The following is a 17,455-nucleotide window of genomic DNA, read 5'->3' on the forward strand; positions in this document are numbered from 1 at the left end:
TAAATCTATTGATGCCTTTTCCCTGTTACCAAGCCATAGTTTTTTATATTTCATTTATCAATTTAAATTAAAATTATTTATATATTTTTCATTGGAACCCTTTCTTCGGGTCTCTTATTTGTCGTTATGTCAATTTTTGAATTCTTGATCAGTATGCCTAAGACTCTAGGTAGGCATGCCTTTCCAAAAACTAACCTGACAAGTATGTGTCCAATAAGAGTCATGCATACTCCTGTCATTTACCCATGCCCCAGCCAGTTAAACATTTGCCTCTCAATTACTTGGACTATCTGTCTTGGCTTTTCTCCGTCTAAAATTACCCAGCGTCTTGATGCAACCTATTGCAAAATACTTGATAATTTCAAATTCAATGTCATTCAATGTCACATCAATGTTAATCAATGTCAAATGAATTAACCTTCATTCATCCCTTTTTTCAGTCTTTCCACCAGAAACGTTGGACAATTATATCCGTTGTACGACGGAGCTAAAGTCGGCATCCTATTTGATTCGAGTATCCATGCTGTTAGACCGTATGCTTACGTTTCTGTGAAAGAAGGAACTTACTTCTGGCGGTTGATATATTTGCTTGTTTAATATAATTTAATCACTCATTTTTCAAGTTGAGGACTGCCACAAGTTCCTAAAATCAAATGAACACTTTGGTCTCTTAAATTGAATTTAGGTCCCTAAAATCCCCCTTTTTTGCTTTGATTAAAATGTTTTATCTCCCGAACGTAGCTGAAAGATGTATGCATATAGTTCTTGGAGAATATTTTCGCTCACCTAAAACAAGAGATGTTTTTATAGGCTTCAGCGTTACTGCCTGACTAAAATGGACAGGGTAGTCTTGGGCGCAGTAGTAGATGCAACATAGTAGAGGACGAGCCCCAACTAGTAACTGAAAGGTTAAGAATGTGTTCTTAAGAAAACTATCTTACGATAAGATCTTCTAACTACTACTGTTTCAGAACTTGTATCCTTTATCCAGGTTCGATCCTGATTACGAAAATTCTTAATTATGAAAACAAATTTGGAAATTCCAAAACAGAACTTCCTTCAAAGGCGATGGCAAAGTGAAATATTAAAAGTACACCATTGAAATTGTCAAAAACCCTTGAGTAGATGTTTAGTCCCTTATCTGGAAAAATAATGTGTTTAGAAACATAATGTATGTTTAGAATATACGCTCCGCGTTCAAAAACAACTCTGTGCGGCAGCAAGCTGGACCAGAACCGCTGTAGAGTGGACCAGAAACGTAACTACAATGGTTTTAACGCCCTAATCTTTTTATCATTTTTTATAGGACGGGTAAGAGGAGAAAGGGGACACACAGTTCTGCACATACCTAAATTAGATTCTCAGCAGAGAAACTTTGCAATTGTAAAAAGGTTTAATATGTCTACACCCCAATGAGAATTTTAAGCTAGTTTCTGCTCAGAGTTTATCATCTACTGCCCAAAAGTTACGTTAGTAGACTGATTTAGGTTAATCTTGTTATTCAGACTTTCACGAGAGCCAAAAAATATTGACGATAGGTGGAACAAGGTGAGGGATGAAAGTAAGTGAATTTGTCTACAGCCTTAAAAACATTGTTAATTATTTCAAACAGATCTGCGAGTGTCAAGTGTTCTATTTCTACTTTCGGGAGGACACGGAGTAGAGACAGCTTCTATAAATTAGAAAACTTTTAGTGGAAGACAACTTGTAATGGATCGGTTGGATAGATTCGGAGGGATGTTCCTGTTGCTGAATGTTTAATAAAAATGGTAAAGTCTGCTAAGAAAAAAAGGTAATGAAGTGCACATACAGCGACTAAGAGCCTTGACGACAAAAGTGAGAAAGAAAAGCAGGATTTGAACTTAGATAAGCGGGTGAAAATTCTTTGAAGACAGGCAACAAAATTTTTGAAAAAAAAAACGCTAACTGAAATAGACGAAACTTTTGTTTCTAAAGAACTGGCTGCCACCGAGTTGCCGAAGGAATTCCAGAGCCAGCTGAAGAAGTCCAAGGGCATGATTTGAGATTCAGGTGGCGTAAGTCATGATAGATAAAACTGTCTGCATATATTCAGCAAAAAGGTGACAGCTATTCTCAAAACCGTACAAAAGCAGATAGGTAGGTAGCAGCTATTCTCGAAAGAAAAAAAGTTGCCGATCAGACCCGTATTCCAGCTTCACATCGGAACGGACTTTCTAATTTTTGCTATTAGGTTAATATATTATTTTTGTACTTGGGTTTAAGTATTTAAAATTAAATAATTTGAATGCGAAAACGAAGGGAAAACAAAGAAACAAGTCTAGGAGGATATGGATGGCTCATGAAACTACCCTCCTTGCAGGATTCTCAGGTGATCTGTTTCTTGCTTATCAATTCGATTTCGATCATGGAAAGATATACGCAAATCATCATTCCATTTCTTTTACTGCTTTTGATATAAACAAACACCGACGAAAAATACCTTCTTTATTTATTTTTTCTCTTTAGACAAGTTTCATTTTTGGTTGCGTTTAGTGCTTTTTTACTCATTGTTTCTGTAAACAACTTTAGGGTCCAAAATAGTCTCTAGAGAGGTCCCTTTTTACATAAAAGTAGATCCGTAATTTTGGCCCTCTAAACTTGTGGCAGTCCTATTTTTGACATCTTTTTTGTGATCGACGTCCCTGGACCTTTTATGCTGCAATAAATCTATGCATCAATCTATTGCCTTCCTTTCCCTGCAGCTAAATCATACTCTTTTTCGAGCTTGTTGCTCTCTTTTAAGTGTTTTTGAAAATGTTTAGGGACGATGGCCCTGGGCCTTTTATTGTTTAATGAATCTACATATCAATCCGTTCTAAGCGTTCTAAGATTTTCCCGTTGCTAAGTCATAGTCCTTTTCGAGTATAGTCATCTTTCAAGTGTTTTTCTGTTTAAATTTTTTGGAATTGACGGCCCTCGGCTTTTTAAAGTTTAGTGAATCCATATATAAACTGATTTATATCATTTCCCCTATTTCTAAGACATACGGTTTTTCAAGTTCGTTCCTGTCTTTGAAATTTTTTGACATCTTTTGGGATCAATAATCCTGGACCTTCGATAGTTCAATGAATCTGTAAATCAATCAATTAATACCTTTACTCTATTTCGAATTTGTTGCTTTCTTTGAAATGCTTTTGAAATTTTTAGGGATCGACGACGACCAAGGTGATTCCATAACTCAATAAAACTGTACATCAATTAACTTATATCCTTTCTTTGAAATGCTTTTGACATTTTTAGGGATCGACGACGACCAAGGTGATTCCATAACTCAATAAAACTGTACATCAATTAACTTATATCCTTTCTTTGAAATGCTTTTGACATTTTTAGGGATCGACGACGACCAAGGTGATTCCATAACTCAATAAAACTGTACATCAATTAACTTATATCCTTTCTTTGAAATGCTTTTGACATTTTTCGGGATCGACGACGACCAAGGTGATTCCATAACTCAATAAAACTGTACATCAATTAACTTATATCCTTTCTTTGAAATGCTTTTGACATTTTTAGGGATCGACGACGACCAAGGTGATTACATAACTCAATAAAACTGTACATCAATTAACTTATATCCTTTCTTTGAAATGCTTTTGACATTTTTAGGGATCGACGACGACAAAGGTGATTCCATAACTCAATAAAACTGTACATCAATTAACTTATATCCTTTTGCCTATTGCTGAGTTGTAAAAAAAAAGAAAGAAGGAGACGCAATGCTAAATACTATAGTTGTGAAAAATGTTGACAAAACTGAAAAAAGAAATGCAAGTTCATTTCACAGCCAAAAGAGGTCATTTCCAGATACAAAGGGGATAGAAACAAGCACTTATTAATATACACATATCTTTTCAGAAAAAAAAAAAAAAAAAACAAAAAAAAACACATCCTATTGCCAAACTGTTGTTATAGTTAATATCTAAAGTCAGGGGTTTGCAACCTTGAGGTTTCTCATCTATCTCTGAGGGGAGCAAGAGACGTTTAAGACGCTCAGAAACTAATCTTATCAATTCCACACAACAAAAATAAACACAACATAAAAAAAGTACATTACTAGTTTTAATTTCAACGAATTAATTATATGGCTGAGAAAATACCTATGATAATTGGTGTTAGCTTATGATTTTATTGTTAGCTTATGATTTAGTGTTAGCTTATGTGATTGAGGAAAGAGGATAAATATTTCCGCATATACATGTGTGAAGTGAATTGGCTTCATACAAAAATATTTAGTATTAAAGCACAAAATTGCTTTGTCATTTTTCTTATTTTAGGGAATTTTTTTGAAATGCACAAAGGTGAGTTGAGTGAATCCTTTGACACTGAATACACAAGTAGCGCTTATCGATTTAGCTTCTGAACAACACACTAATTATGTTTTGGAGGAGAATGTCTTTAAAAGTAATTAACAAAAAGTTTAGTTTTTCAAGTTGCGCTTTCCCCTCAACTAAGAACTTTCCTGAGCTACAAATCCGACATCGATACTTACAATACAGAACTTAAATGAGCGGTACATCTAACATTGATATTAAGTGTTACATCCATACATTAATTGACAGTCGGGCGTAATTACATAACTTGAAGAAAAATTTGGGATTTCCACATCATTCGCTATGATCATATTCAGTTTAACCTGCTTCTAAAACTTATTTTACTGTTAAACTTCCTCAAGGTTGAAAAACCGGTGAGCCTTTTTCTATACCCACCCTGTTCAAAACGTCTACCTACATTGATTGTGTCACCCAATAATAATTTAAGGCCAATTTTGAATTGTATCGCTACGTCTCATTAGATACCTCCCTGTTATTTCACCTATATAGACATCTCTCCATAATGAGAAGAATTTGAAAATCAAATTCAGTTGCACGTTTAGAAACAACAGATCTTTTGACCAAAAAGAAAATAAACTGTGCACCCATTATCGAGCACGATAGATTTCTCGTAATTTCTTTTTTTGTCAAAATTCACAGATAATCCTTTCTTTTCGTTTTGCTACACCTCGGGTTTTTGGATAAATACATTTTTTGCTTTTGAGAACAAGAGTTAAGGGGGCAACCCAAATTTAAAACTTCAAAAACAAATCTTTCCTGTTGTATCTTTTCCACTAGAAAATAATCCCTTTTGGAGCATATTCAAATGTCACTTCCAAGAAAAAAGGAGGATATAGACTAAATGTCTTCTTATTTTTAACAGCCGGCTGACTTTGACTCAATGCTACAAAATTTTACAACCCTCCATCAGGATTGGACAAAAACGGTAGATTTTTTTGTATAGAAAATTAAATTTATGTTTAAGAAAGTTCTGGTTTATTTTCTAAATCAAACTTCTTATGATTATTCTGAAATGAAAATGCATTCAGAGAATTAAAAAAAAATGGCTAAATATTATTGATAACAGATTTAATGAAAAAGAATTTAAGCTGGATCTTCCCTCCTTCCCAAGATCTAAGACAATATCTTCTCCCTCATTAAAGACAATATGCAATGGTCCAATCGCTGTACAAGAAATGAAAAATGAGCTGCTGCTTCTATTTGTGGGAACAATTTTTGTCAAGGAGACAAAAAAAAAAAAAAAAAAAAAAAAAAAAAAAAAAAAATCGGTAAAATTTGGCAGTCTTAGATAGACACACAAAATGCTTTTGTCCCAACCATTTACTAATTTACATAAGCTTTTTATAAACAAAGCGTGTGTAAGATAAGCCCTTTGTTATAGTGATATCGATTTATAAATAAGCTTTGAATTTAGTTGTGGAATAATACACAATGATCCCCAACACCATCCAACATTAAAAATTTTTCACAAAGAATAAACAATTAAAAACCAAGAGATCAAACTGTATAAAAACATAGTTACAATAATTTTATCACATTTCAAGGTTGACATCGTTTTACAAAAATACAAAGAAGAACAGTTTTTCTATACTTGACACGTTTTTTACTTACTTCTTCTATAAAAAAAAATGAAAAAGGTCACAAGTATGCTAACGGTAAATAAAGAAAGAATGGGCCAAATTTGACAAAAAAGGCGGGAAAAACTGAACATATTGACATAAGCATATTTCCAGGCACGGCTGTTCCAGCCGTGCATGCGAACTCTGGAAACTACAGTTCAAACCTGTCAACCATAAGGCAATCCCTCCCGAGGAATAGTGACGGCTTTGGACCAAGAGGCCAAAAAAATGGCATGGATTCCCACTTTGTTGTCCTCAAGCAGCACTGCTATAATCAGCTGCTAATAGTACATTATTATATTTCTGTTGGGTACAACTAAATCTAATTTTAAATTATAGCTCAGAAAACTTAAACATAGTACAAGAGTTTTATAAGACCAAAAAATGGGAGCTTTCAAAATAATGTTGCCAATACAGAATTTATACCAGTCCAAAATTCCTTAATTTTGTTATCTCTAAAACCTAAGGTTTTTATTATTTTATAATTCTTATATTCCCTAAGAATAGCTGATACATAATGAAAAGTTGATATAAAATCTGCGGTTGGTGGTTACGTATTTGCATACTATTGTACATGGACTCATCCCTGCTTGCCAGTCGCACAGGTCTGGATCTTGATATTTTTGCGTATAGATTTATCTCTATCCATAGAAATGCCAGGATGTAAATTAAAAATAATTTTAAATTACTAATAACTAGTAATCCGAACAACAAAAGGCATGCCTAATGTTGTTAATCTTATGAGAAAGCCATTTGTAAAATCCAGTTTATTATGAAAAAAATAAAAAAATAAAGGAAGTCAGAATTATTTTTAACTTTCCAACTTCCTTTATTGAAAAACTTCAAATTGTGGTTTCACCAAAATTCAAATTTTTTAAAAAATAACTAGAATTTTTTTTTCTTTGAAGCGTCTTACGTAGCGCTAAATATAAGAAATTTCAAACTAATTCTGAACACTTTTAGCATCTTTTGTCCCATATGCCCTTTCGCCAGCAAAACAAAGTTCACAGACCCCTTATTGGGAAGAAAAATTTTCTTTAAATTCGGTGACAAAAGAACAACGTTTTCACGCCTGTGCAATTCCTAAATAATCAATATGACCTTACCCCCTCTGAATAAGAATCTATTTGTTAAAACTTGCTACATGGATCCAAATGCAAAAATGCTAAATTATGAAAAAAATAATGTTAGCAGTGTGACCCCAACATTGACAATGTCTTTTTCTTTTAAAACTTCGGATGAAGGAAGACAGAGGGAGGAGAGAAAATTTGATAGCTTATTTGGCCGAGGTTGGCTGCGGTAATAAACATAAAGATAAAGTCACGCCAAGGGAAATAACGATAAGAACACTAATACTATAAAAGTTTTACATAGCCATAGCAAAAACAGAAAAAATTTCGGAGTCGGGTTTTGATATCACTCAAGCATTTGAACAGCCTGCTGTTGTAAAGACTGAATGTAGCTCATTAGACCACGTAAACGATGAATTGTCTTTTGACGATCTTCAAAGCTTAAAGATGGATGAATATCACTAAAGAGACCCAGTTTTTCTGAAAGAGATAGTCGAAATTAGAAATATATTTCAAACAGCTAACAAAAGAAACATCACACATGCTATACATTAAAAGAGAATAATAATAATAAAAACAGATCATGTCACTTTAAAGATTCCTTAAAAAAAAAAAAAAAAAAAAAAAAAAAAAAAAAAAAAACAACAACAACACATAGTGAAAATCGTCCAACCAGGAAATGAAAAAAAAATTGCCAGAAACCTCGTCATTTCGCTTTTCAACTCTTTTTGCATATTCATCAGAAACAATAAGTAGAACAGCAGGAAAATTTTTATACAAGACAGTGGAAAAAATTTCCAACACGGAAATAAAAATTTCCCTGTTGTTCTACTTATTGTTTATGATGGAAAGGCAGTGTGGTCTTCGTCGCTATTTGCATATTCATCAGCCACCCCCTCACAAAGATGGAGGTATTGAACTTGTACAGAACAGCCCCATTTATTACAAAACTTATAAACACAAGGGTGAGGAAATACGCCATTAATGAATGTACAACAAATCACGTTTCTATAAACATAATAAGAAGAACAATAAGATTACCAGAAAATACTATACATATACAAGTAAATCTATCTCAAGTATTTGAGACATCATAACAGAGCAATGGAGTACAGGGCTCCAGACCTCAATGGCCACTATTGTGAGGCGCAGAACGTATATGGTTTCTAAAAAATGGGGATCCATGCTAATTAAGTATTTAAAGAAAAAATTTAGTGACTGTTTGCAGCCATGTGGACTGTCTTACCCGCACGGCCACCAACACAGTCCCAGTGATGTCAACTAGTGTTTGCAATTCTTGTCCAAAAAGCTGTTTTTGAGACATCCTTTTACCTGAAATATTGAGAGTGGACGATGTGCCCACTCTCAATATTTCCCCACACTGCCTTCGTATAAAGTAAAATATTTCATTGAGAAATTTTCCTACCGCACTCTTTCGGACAGGGGTCTCTTAGAATTTGGAAATTAGATTACACCAGATCCTTAGGTGAAGTAGCAAATTTTGAGTCCTCCGATGCAAAAGCTAAACTTTTGCAAGATAAATTAAGGAACAAATATGAGGAATGCTTTCCTGAGAAAACTTTCAAGCAGTGCAAAACAGATTATACTTACACAACCCAAAAAATTAAATATTTGATTCAGCATAAAATTAACCTAAGAAACAAAAATGTATAACCTTTTTGAATCAGAGCCTAGTATGTGGTATACGGAAGTAAAACGAATTTGTTGAAAATCCCCTAGTGGTATTGATTTTTGTTCAGACTCTAATGATGAAACAGTTGCTAACATGTTAAATGGTCATTTGGCCAGAATAATCCAGAATAAAATAAACCAAGAGTATCAGAAAATCCAACATGAGGGCGTACCTTTACCTACTATTTATGAGGATCAAGTTTTTAGTAAAATTAATTAAAAAAACCTTTTCTACAAAATAAGTTTTTCAAAGCAAAGCAAAGAACTCCATTAAACAAAAAAAGAGAAAAAATAAAATAAAATAATCTATCAAGCGTGAAACTACCACAGATCAGCATCGATAAATAAATGAAACCCAAAACGAACAGAAATTACAATAAATAACAGAGTCAAACTCAAAACGAGCAGAAATTAACATAAGTTGGGCGCAAAAACACTAAGCCTTCCCAAGGCCAAAACAAAGTTAGCGCTTTACTGAAAAAATATACATGTTTGTAGTTTTATAACTTTAATAGATCCAATAATCTTCAAGTTTATATTCCTGAATATCACTATATGTATATTAAGCTAACAATGCAAATTCATTTGTGTTTTTTAAGTAAAATGCCAATTTTGACTGACCTTGAGAAGGCATAGGGGGTTTATCGCCCAACTTATGTTAATTTCTGCTCGTTTTGAGTTTGACTCGGTTATTTACTGTAATTTCTGTTCGTTTTGGGTTTCATTTATTTATCGATGCTGATTTGTGGTAGTTTCACGCTTGGTAGATTATTTGATTTTATTTTTGCTCATTTTTTGTTTAATGGAGTTCTTCACTTTTCTTTAAAAAACTTATTTTGCGGAAAAAGTTGTTTAAATTAAATTCTGTTCATCTTATATTGTCATAGTCTTCTAAGAGAAAAAGAAAATAATACCTTAAATCTTTTTGTTTTTTAAGACTACATAGTTTTGCCTGCTATTCGTGTTCTGGAGAAAAATCTTCAGCAATTTTTAACAGCATACACCCTTTTAAAAATCTGGACACAAATAGTACTGTTTAATTTAGTTTCATACCTCCTCTAGTTGACCTGAGATGGAAAACTTTATACCATTCACAAAAAAATCTGTTTACTTTCTTTGATAGCTTGGATACATTAACGCTATTTTGATTTGGTTAAATTTTAAGAGCAGAATTAGCCCCTAACATTTGAACGTAACACCCTCAGTCGTTCTTGGGATACTGCGGAGATTCCTTATTAGGAATTAGCATTATCACTGTGCATTTTGATTTAATCTTAAGGCAACATTCAGATTTTAAACATAATGGGCAAATGGGAGGGTGGGAGTGGAAGGGGGACTAGTTGCCCTCCAATCACTTTTGACTATTAAAAAGGGCATCGCCCTTTCTATTTTCAATCGAATGAGCCCTTTTCGAAGTTCCCACGACAAGTTCTTCTATACGAAGTGCCCTGGTCTAAACAACAACAACAACAAAAAATAATACATTATACCCACATCGATCTTTACTATAAAAATGTCAAGCCTTCCAATCACTTTCGACTATTAAAAAGAGCACTAGGCCTTTCGATTTCCAACCCAATGAACACTTTTAGAAACGACAACGCTTTCTATTAACACCTTATATGTCCCCAGGGCATAAATTACAACTCTTACCCTAAGGTCATTCTCAAAGACCTAATTTCAAGAACTTTCTACTGCGTTGAACAAAATGACTATCTGAAAATTTTGATTGGATGTGTTTGGAGGAATGATGGGCGTGCTATTGTCTCTGAGTTTGCATATTTGCTGGTAACTTGAAAAAGTTTCTGAATTATTCTGAGGTCTTTTCCTGTTGTTGTTTACCCTCTAAAGATAGATTTTTTGTCAAGTAGTGTTTGTATGACCTTCTCCAACTGTTAGAATAAGCCCTTTTCCCTGGGTATTTTCACCAGCGCCATCTTTTTTCTCGGGTAGATTGGCACGCCATCTATAGTTTCAATTTTCTATAGTGCCATTTTTGATTTCTTATCGTTAAGAAGCGTACTGGGAACTAGCAGAAGAGGGGAAGGAACCTCCCGCAAGTGACGTATTGTACCCGCCGGTATTAAGTTACCCGTAAATTGCAGAGGACAGTTGAGGGGGTCCTTACAGTTTCCTTGTTCCTAGGTTCCTACGTTCTGTATGTATTTAGCATTTGATGCTGATGGCGTGGACTGCTGGGATGCTCGTTTACTATCACGCTCTGAACGTTGTCCAAAACAGCATTAAAAACGTCTTTTGTGCACATAATATGTAAAAACATACGTCTAAATTTTTCACGCTTACCCAAGCTTTTCATTTGAGGAAGCAAATCTTCAAGTTTTATTATCCTGCGGAAATTCGGCCTAAAAGAGTGAGTGCATATGTACTTTATTAATAACGTCTCTGATATTGTTGGGGCTGTTGCAAAGTATGATGCTGATGATGTTGTCTGCCAGTCTTTGTTATCCGCCACCCTAGTAAAGAACCACTTATTCCTGCCGATGCTTTTTGTGCGTTGAGTTGCCGTGTAAACTCCTGTTTGTCTGAGCTACGCTCTTTGTCTGAATGTGTGAGAACTCTCCTGCCTGGAACAATTGGATGTCCTCCGTCGTTAATGCAAGAATGTACTGTCTCTTCAAAACCGTCCTATGCTGTTACTCTAAAAAAATTACCTACTAACCTTAGACATCCTATTGAGCACAGGGAGACCCTTGATATCCCAGAATGCCCCGACTGTATTGTAAATATGAGATCTGATATTGTCAGTAAAGGGATGGTAATTCACAACCAACATACACCCTCATTTGTCTCTTTTACCACTACTTCAACTAGTCAGCTAAATGTATCCACTCATGTCCTTAATAAGAAGCTGCTTGGTATTATCAGTAACATCCTTGTTGCTTTGCAAAAGTCAGAACTTATTAACATAATCGCCGGTCTCGTTGATACAACTAAAATTGGAAGTTCCGGATCCTCCCGCCTTGAATTTCTAGACGATGCTGCCTCAAATAAAGCTATAAAGGAAGGTTTGTGTTGGGGATACGAGCTTGCTAAAATTAGACGTTTTCAGAAGTTACCTCCTAGATGCTACCGTTGTCAATCGCCGAAACATATTGTCGGAAATTGCCCACTCCCATCGATAAGTCAAAAGTGTTTACCGTGCTCTGCTGGACATTGCAAAAAATGTGGTAATCTTAGCACTGACACCTCAAAATTTGAGAACTGCGAGTATCATCATGTTTGCTATAGCGTGAGTTTACCCAATTTAAGACAAAACTCTGAGTAAGGATGAAAAATGATGGCTAGGGGCAATAGATTTTGCTTTGTTTCATTTAATATTAACGGAACCAAGGACCAAGATATTTTTATTCATGAGCTTCTTGATTATGATATAGTTTTCCTACAGAAACATTTTCTAACTAAAGCCAATACAGATACTCTTAAACGATCACCCACCCACCACACGTTTGTACGTGAACCTAAAAAAACGCAACGTCGACCCTCTGAGGGCCCTGCAACTTTAGTTTGCCTCGCTAAGAAACCTAAGCTTGTTTCTTCTGATCATAATTTACTAGAAATAAAATGCGGTAATGTGGTCCTCATCAATGTCTATATGCCATACAATCGCAAGAACATTTCTTCCCTATCTGTCTTCACGGGTTCTTGTAAGCGACTTAGGACACTTCTGCTAAGAGTGACCAATCAGGGATTAAATTGGACTGTGGCTGGTGATATTAATGCCTATCTTCAGTTCTAGTCTAAAAGTAGTGACCGGTTTTCTTATGCTTTGTCTAGTGGCTTCATCAGTTAGTCGACAACAGTCTACCAACACTCATTTCTGTGATGGTTCTAGATCAAACCTTGATCATATTATAGTTTCAAGGGGATCTCTCGTGGTTCTTCTGTCATTGTTTTGGATGATAAAATATACGATGATCACTTGCCTTTAATTTGTGAAATTGAGTCGCCTGCTCTACTGGCTTATAACCATTTTTCTTACCATAATAAATGGTTTGATAAGCCAAATTAGAAACGAGTAAATTCTGAAGTTCATCTGGATGTTCTTTGCTCGTTATTATCAAGCCTGAAAGTGCCTTTTCACCTTTTACAAAGCTCTGTAAGGTCACCGACAGCTAAGATTGATTTAAATTGTTACTAATACCAGATCATGCCTTGTTTGAAGTCAGCTGGTTCAGTTTCAGCTCCTATTGACCGTTTTAGATTTGGCACCAGAGAACCGTTATGGAATGTGTGCCCAGAAGTGAAAAAGCTAAACAACACGCGTAGTTTTGGCTTCGCCTTTGGATTGCTTGTGATCAGCCCAAGTCTGGTAAAGTATTTAAAATTAAGCAAAATTCGAAACGTCAGTTTAGATCTTCTTTGCGTCAAACCCGCCTGAATGGTTTGGATGGCCCCTCGAATCGGAAGTCTTGGTATAATGTAATTAATAGCAGCAAGTGTGTGCCTGCTACCGTTTCGATTATAAAAATCGGTGATTTTGTTGCTCATTTTACTCGTGTTTTTTCTACATTTAATCATTCTATCCAGTCTATGTTTTCTTCCTTATTGCATAGTACTGTTCCTTGAGTTCTTCGGCAAGTCCATATATTGTCAATATCTAGTGGTGATATCTATCGGGCTTTTAAGAATGTTACGAAATCAAGTGCTCCTGATATGGATGGTCTGTGTTACAATCACTTCACCATTAAGTGTCCATTATTGTTAACACACATTCAGCTCCTATTACAGATGTGTTAGTTCCAGATAGTTTTCTTTTGGGAATCGTAACATCAGTTTTGAAAAAGGGAAAGGACGCAGATCAGTATTCCAGTTATCGACCAATTACAGTGTCCTGTTTCATGAGCATGCTGTTCGAGTATGTCGTATTGCCTGAAGTTTTCGCTAAATGTGATTTTTCTGATTATCAAGTTGGGTTCAGAGCCGGTTTTGGTTGTTCTCAAGCCCATCATATACTTGGTCAGTTGCTAGTCTCGGCAAAAATGCAAAAAAGGCCACTTTATTATTGCTCGGTTGATATTTCGGGCGCTTTTGACAACGTTGTACATTCGCAAGCGCTTCACTGCTTAGTTAAAGAAGGAGTTAATTCTTCCGTAGTAAAAGTTCTTCAGTATTGGTATTCCAATTCGTTGGTTTGGCTAAAATGGAAGTCTGATATATCCGAGCCTATCTCAGTAAAGAAAGGAGTCAGGCAAGGGGGTGTGCTGTCTTCATATATTTTTAAAACTGTGCTTGCAGACTGTTCGCGAATGCTGTCTCCTACTGTGTTTTTAGAAAATACTGCTGTTAGTCACATTGCCTATGCTGATGATGTTCTCCTAGTTAGTCATACTAGGTCAGGCCTCACAAAGAACCTAAATGTTCTTATTAATGCTTTGAGTATAATTGGGCTTTCTGTAAATACTCCAAAATACAAGTTCCTGTGTTTCTACATTTGAACACCTGCTCCTCTTTTACGTTTAAGGACAGGTCTGCTCGAGTGTTTCCCAAAATTGAAATTAATTGGATTTACTTTTTCTGACACATTTTTAACTACATACTCATCTTTGCCTATTAGCGTGGTACAGCGTATTTGCTTCTCACATGGTAAAATCTCGTCTAATAGAGGGAGGTAAAATCACCGAGACTTGTGTAAGTTTTACCTTAGTTTTTGTTCTCCTGCATTTTTTGTTCTCTCCGATGTGAAGCCTCTAACGTGACAAAAAGACTGTCTTCAGCTAGCGAGAGGTTATTTCAAATATTGTAAATTCCTGCTATATTTGCCAAGGTTGTACAGAAATCATAAGATTATGTGTCATTTTGGAATTATCAACCCTCTAGTGCTGCTTGACAACATTGCTATGGATCTGAGGACCAATACTCTAAGGAAGATATGTGCCAGTGACCCCCTCACTTATTTTTTCCAGATTAGTGTTTTTATGAATATTGTTTAGTTATTTATGTTGTGTTTTCCTTATTATATCCTTATGGATAATATTATTTTGTTTTTTTCTTTTTTTACTCCGCATTTATTTTATATTGCGGGTTACAAATAAACTTACTTACTTACTTAGAGGGAGGTTAGTTACGCTCCAATAACTTTCGAATATTACAAAGGGCACTAGCCCTCTCAATTTCAAATTGAATGAGCCCCTTTTGAAGTTTTTCAACAACTCTATCTATAAAATCTTATATGCCCCCAGGGCAGAAACTACAACCTTTGCCCTTGGGGCTCTCGGGGGTTTGTCATCCTTAAATACAAAATTTCCAGAACTTTCAATTACGTTGAACAAAATGGCTATCTCTAGACTTGATTGAATGTTTTTGGGGAAATGGTGGGCGTAAGAGTAGGGTTAATTACTCTTACTTTCGACTATTAAAAAGGGCAATTTAAATTTCCAATCAAATGATGCCCTTTTTGAAATTTCTATAACAACTTTCGATATAAACTTTAATACCCCAGGGCATAACTTACAACCCTTGCACTGAGGGCTCTGAGGGGGTTATCATCCTAAAAGACTTAATTTCCAGAACTTTCAACTACGTTGAACAACATGGATAATCTCAAAATTTTGATTGGAAGTGTTTGGGAAAATGGTAGGCGTGAGAGGGGCGTTAGTCGCTATCCAATCACTTTCAACTATTCAAAAAGCCTTTTTCAATTTCCAATTGAATGAGCCCTTTTGAAGTTTCTACAACAACGCTTTCAATAAAAACTTTATATACCCCCAGGGCATAACTTACAACCCTTGCCCTGAGGGCTTTGGGGGTAGAGGTTGTCATCCTTAAAGACCTGATTTCAAAAACTTTCAACTACGTTGAATAAAATGGTTATCTAAAAATTTTGATTGGATGTGTTTGGGGAAAAGGTGGACGTGAGAGGGAGGGTAGTTGACCTCAAATCACTTTCGACTATTAAAAAGGGTACTAGCCCCTTGAATTTCAAATCGAATGAGCCCTTTTTTAAGTTTCTACGACAAAGATTTCAATAAAACCCTTATATGCCCTCGGGGCATAACTTATAATCCTTGCACTGAGGGTTGTGGGGGAGTGTCTGGGGAAAAGGTGGACGTGAGAGGGGGGTTAGTTGCCCTCAAATCACTTTCGACTATTAAAAAGGTTACTAGCCCTTTGAATTTCAAATCGAATGAGCGCTTTTTCAAGTTTCTACGACAAAGATTTCAGTAAAAACCTTATCTCTATGTGTATCTATGTGTATTACCTCTATTTGTGTCGTCTCTGTGTGTTTGCTGTTTTTGTTTGTTTGTCGTCTCTACGTGTGTGCCGTCTCCGTATGTGTGTCGTCTGTGTGTGTGTGTGTCGTCTCTGTGTGTTTGTCGTCTGTGTGTGTGTGTGTGTGTGTGTGACGTCTCTGTGTGTTTGTCGTCTCTGTGTATGTGTCGTCTCTGGTTTATGTTAGGTTAGGTTATGGGGGTTAGTTGCCCTCGAATCACTTTCAACTATTAAAAAGGCTACTAGACCTTTGAATTTCAAATCGAATGAGCCCTTTTTCAAGTTTCTACGACAAAGATTTTAATAAAAACCTTATATGCCCCCAGGGCATAACTTATAATCCTTGCTCTGAGGGGTGTTAGGGAGTGTCCTCCTCAAAAATATATTTTCTATCTGGAAATCAACTACGCTGAACAGAATGGTTATCTCAAAATTTTATTGGATTTGTTTGGAGGAAGGATGGGTGTGGTTGGGAGGGGGGCTAGTTGCCCTCCAATCACTTTCGACTATTAAAAAGGGCACTAGCCCTTTAAATTTCCAATCGAATGAGCTTTTTCTGAAGTTTCTACGACACCGCCTTCTTGAAAAACCTTATATGCCCCCAGGGCATAACTTAAAACCCTTGCCCTGAGGGTTGTGGGGGAGTATCCTCCTCAAAAACACATTTTCTATCTGGAAAACAACTCCGCTGAACAAAATGGCTATCTCAAAATTTTGATTGTATGTGTTGGGAGGAATACTGGGTGTTGGGGGGGGAATAGGTGCCCTCCAATCACTTTCGACTATTAAAAAGGGCACTAGCTCTTTGAATTTCAAATCGAATGAACATTTTTTGAAGTTTCTACGACAACGCCTTCTATAAAATCCTTATTTGCCCCCAGGGCATAACTTAGAACCCTTGCCCTGTGGGTTGTGGGGGAGTGCCCTCCTCAAAAACATATTTTCTATCTGGAAATCAACTACGCTGAACAAAATGGCTATCTCAAAAATTTGATTGGATGTGTTCGGGGGAATGATGGGCTTGGGGGGGGGGGGCTAGTTGAATTCCAATCACTTTCAACTATTAAAAAGGGGACTAGCCACTCCAATTTCCAATCGAATGAGCACTTTTCGAAGTTTCTACGGCAACTCCTTCGATACGAAGTGCTCGGGTATGGAGAAAAAAAAAAACACATTGTGCCCACATCGTTCTTTACTTATGCGCGGGATATGTTAATCCAATCCCTAAAAAAGATACTGAACTTATTTTCGATGGTGGGAGGCCAATCACTTTGACCCCCTTGTTCAGCAAAATGTACAAAAGTTTTGTAGCAAATTGGCTAAAAGCTGAAGCTTAACCCCTCCTTGGTCCTCATTAGTACGGTAACGGAAAGAATGCATCAACATCCCATTATCTAGTCAATCTTTTACATTTTATTTATAGGCATGTTGATGAGCCTGGTAAATGGCTAAACTTAACCCTTTCATGCCTGTGGTCACCATACGG

At 35.9% G+C, this 17,455-nt stretch overlaps 1 protein-coding gene across 1 annotated transcript in view; it reads right to left on the reverse strand.

The window, feature by feature from the left end:
* Nucleotides 1–3,739: 3,739 nt before the first annotated feature.
* Nucleotides 3,740–17,455, reverse strand: part of LOC148943613 (BAG family molecular chaperone regulator 2) — a 48,490-nt gene continuing 34,774 nt past the window's right edge. Inside the window, exon 3 of the mRNA XM_089101561.1 lies at nucleotides 3,740–7,527. Coding sequence (XP_088957687.1) covers nucleotides 7,394–7,527 — 134 coding nt within the window. The 3' untranslated portion in view covers nucleotides 3,740–7,393. The remainder of the gene's footprint in view (nucleotides 7,528–17,455) is intronic.

This window comes from Artemia sp. Qi Xiang Cuo, chromosome 15 (genome assembly GCF_049724085.1).
Source record: "Artemia sp. Qi Xiang Cuo chromosome 15, ASM4972408v1, whole genome shotgun sequence".
Lineage (NCBI taxonomy): Eukaryota > Metazoa > Arthropoda > Branchiopoda > Anostraca > Artemiidae > Artemia > Artemia sp. Qi Xiang Cuo.